This window comes from Triticum aestivum, chromosome 7D (genome assembly GCF_018294505.1).
Source record: "Triticum aestivum cultivar Chinese Spring chromosome 7D, IWGSC CS RefSeq v2.1, whole genome shotgun sequence".
Classification (NCBI taxonomy): Eukaryota; Viridiplantae; Streptophyta; class Magnoliopsida; order Poales; family Poaceae; genus Triticum; species Triticum aestivum.
Window position 1 is genome coordinate 585,708,280 of NC_057814.1, and position 3,072 is coordinate 585,711,351.

Below are 3,072 nucleotides of genomic sequence, written 5' to 3' on the forward strand. Positions count from 1 at the left end.
CTGGCACGATCACGATGAGCCGCCTCCGCCGCTCGCCGGCGCCCCCGATGGACGACGACGACCTCCTCGGGGAGATCCTGCTCCGCCTGCCCCCGCAGCCGTCGGCGCTCCCTCGTGCCTCCCTCGTTTGCAAGCGTTGGCGCCGCCTCGTCGCCGACCCCGCGTTCCTCCGCCGCTTCCGCGCCCACCACCGGAGGCCTCCCGTCCTCGGCTTCTTCTCCACCTTAGGGAACCCCACCTTCACCCCCGCGCTCGACCCGCCGGACCGTATCCCCTCCGCGCGCTTCTCCCTGCGGCTCGAGGAAGGCGACCACTTCCAGTTCCTCGGCTGCCGCCATGGCCGCGCCCTCGCCGTCAACACGCATCCGCGGCCCTTCCTCCTGCTGTGGGACCCCGTCACCGGCGACCAGACCCGTCTGGCCGTCCCACCGGAGCTCTACGGCGACGGGACCGTCATCTTGACCGGGGCGCTGCTTTGCTCTGCCGGCGACCAGGGACACGCGCACGGCGATTGTCGTCGCTCCGGCCATTTCCAAGTGGCTCTGATAGCCACTGTCAAAAGAAGCCATTCTCATCTTTTCGCAACCGTTTACTCGTCGGCGACCAGCGAATGGGGCGAAATTATCTCAATGCCGTTCATACATTCCAGGATCAAGCCATCTACAGCTATGAAATATTTTCAACCTGTCCTCACTCCCACTATCTTGATTGGGAATTCACTCTATTGGTCGTATGTTCTTGGCGGAGCTTGCATAATTGAGTTTGATTTGGACACGCAGAGGCTGGCATTGATAGAGCCGCCACCGGATGCATATGCCCACGATGATACAGTTTTCGCCGTTATGCCGGCTGAAGATGGTGGCCTTGGCTTAATCGTTGTGTCGGGCTTCCGTGCCCAACTATGGAAGTGGGAAGCGGGTGTTCGTCATGACGATGCGACATGGGTTCTGGGAAGGATCGTTGAACTAGACAAGCTTCTTCCTCTAGGAGCAGCAGGCAAGAGGAAGCCTGTAGCCTTAGTGGGATTCGACGAGGAAAACAATGTGACCCTTGTAAGGACATCTTGTGGCATCTTCATGGTCCATCTCCAGTCAATGACGTTCAAGAGACTATGCAACAGTGGCAGCGCAAGGGATATCCATATCTACAATGCATTCTCAAGTTTCTATGATGCAGGTAATAGAATGACAAGATACTAGTTTTCAATATGTTCAATCACTTTCCAGCATGACAAGATACTACTTTTTCATATGTTCACTGATTGCTTGCTGAAATGCGTGTCATAATCCTTTATTTCTGTAATGATCATTTTACTACATGTCGTTTCAGTTGTTTCTTTTGCTGCCAGATGAATTTCTTTAAGAGCAACAGTACTCAATGGCGCTGTTCTAGTCTACTTAGCCATACACATACTATAGTAATTTGGAACGGAGGGAGTATGTGTTACGGAAGTATTCTTATGTGGATAACTGCAGTATAATCCTTTTCAGCATCAGATTTGGTAACAGTTGGAAATCGATGACTGGTACATGGAAATTATCCATGGACTAACTTAAAGTCGTACGAGTACTCGGTTGGCAGTCACATTTGGAACCTCAGTGCTAGTTACATTTTCTCATCGGTACTTTAATCTCATTTGATATTGCTATAACTCTAATAGGTACTTGCTTTGAGCCCTTAACTTTCTACAGATAGTTCTTGTTTTTTCACAAGTCGAAGAGCCCTGCTTCAAGTGCTCCATTTGTACCAGTGAAAAAATAAAATGAAATAATGTCTCTTATCAGGCTATGCAATCTGAATTCCGCATTACCTATGCATATGAGCACCTTCAAATTTTGTTCGCTTTGACATACAAGGAATGTGTATGTTTGAGATAATTTCCAAAACATATTTTTGTCTTGCATAAATTGTGCTGGGGTACTATCTGTATGTACATGCACATAGTAAATTAGTAATACAGCTAGAGATCTTTTCGGTGTGTGATACATAACAGTTGAAAATTGAAGAGTACTAATTGAGGTGGAAAGCTGGGCTTGAACCAACTTGAACGTCAAATGATGATAGACTCAATCGTCAGCTTTATAAGCTTATCCAAATGAACAACTACTGGTTGTATCGATCTATTGTTAGTCTATGAACAACATTTCCCAAGCAAGGGTATTGTTGTGAGGTGGATGTGGAGTACCAAAATGGGTTGGTCAATTTCTGAGCACATGTGAATGCCCTGTATTTGAAACTTCGTGCAATTTTTGTTTATCTACTCCTAATCTGGTGCCGAAGCAAGTAACGTTTCCCAAGTGTAGTTTCTGAATCTAAACTGTCCTATAATCTCTTTATTCTTGTATCGGTTACTTTTTGTCAAAATACGCAATGGTTACTGACTAATTAAGTTCGTGACTAGGCAATGGCATTGGTGATGGGCATGGTGAAGGTGAAGCGTTGGACGATATATAATAATGGTTTTTTTTCCTGGTGGGATATACATTGCTGGTAGGTATGCCCTGGTGACTGGAAAGGCCAGGGGCATAAGATTATTTTTTCCTGAAGAATTTTGATGCTCTCCATGGATATTTATCTAGGTTCATTTGCTATTTCAGGTTGGCAAGCTGCATTGTTTTTGCTTGAGGATTCATATTCTTTTCTTCTTCTCATGGAAGTATTACTAGCTCTTACTGTGATTGGTAAGGCGTCCACAATATTTGTCCAGATTGATAGTAGTAACTGTATACACTTGTTCGAACAGCTAGATTCAGAAACTACACTTTGGCAGTCATTAATAATACTGCTGGTCATTTTGGGTTATTGTGGACCGGATTAATTACTGCCACATAATCGAGAACGTGGTTATGAAGATCGTGTGGTCGTTTATTTAGCGTACACCAAATTGAATTGCTTTTCATTTTGACAGTTTGTAGTGTCTCGTCGTTTTTTACATCCGTCCATTTGCACTAGTGATGTGGTGGCTCCTAGCTCGCTTGATTCTGCATAATAGCACTCGTTTGTAATAGCATTACTTTATATAATCACTTTCCAGCATAACAAAATAGCCTTTTGATATATTCAGTAATTGCT

At 45.5% G+C, this 3,072-nt stretch overlaps 1 protein-coding gene across 1 annotated transcript; it reads left to right on the forward strand.

The window, feature by feature from the left end:
- LOC123171041 (uncharacterized) lies at window positions 1-2,490 on the forward strand. The gene is made up of 2 exons (XM_044588708.1): window positions 1-1,176; window positions 2,402-2,490. Exons 1-2 carry the CDS (start codon window positions 15-17, stop codon window positions 2,452-2,454), a joined length of 1,215 nt encoding a protein of 404 aa, XP_044444643.1. The 5' UTR covers window positions 1-14; the 3' UTR covers window positions 2,455-2,490.
- Window positions 2,491-3,072: the final 582 nt, after the last annotated feature.

Excerpts from the sequence above, each read along its gene's own strand:
- LOC123171041 (XM_044588708.1), top strand. The coding sequence starts at position 15 with ATGAGCCGCCTCCGCCGCTCGCCGGCGCCCCCGATGGACGACGACGAC. Across the intron at positions 1,177-2,401 it reads CTCAAGTTTCTATGATGCAG|GCAATGGCATTGGTGATGGG; the intron begins GTAATAGAATGA and ends GTTCGTGACTAG.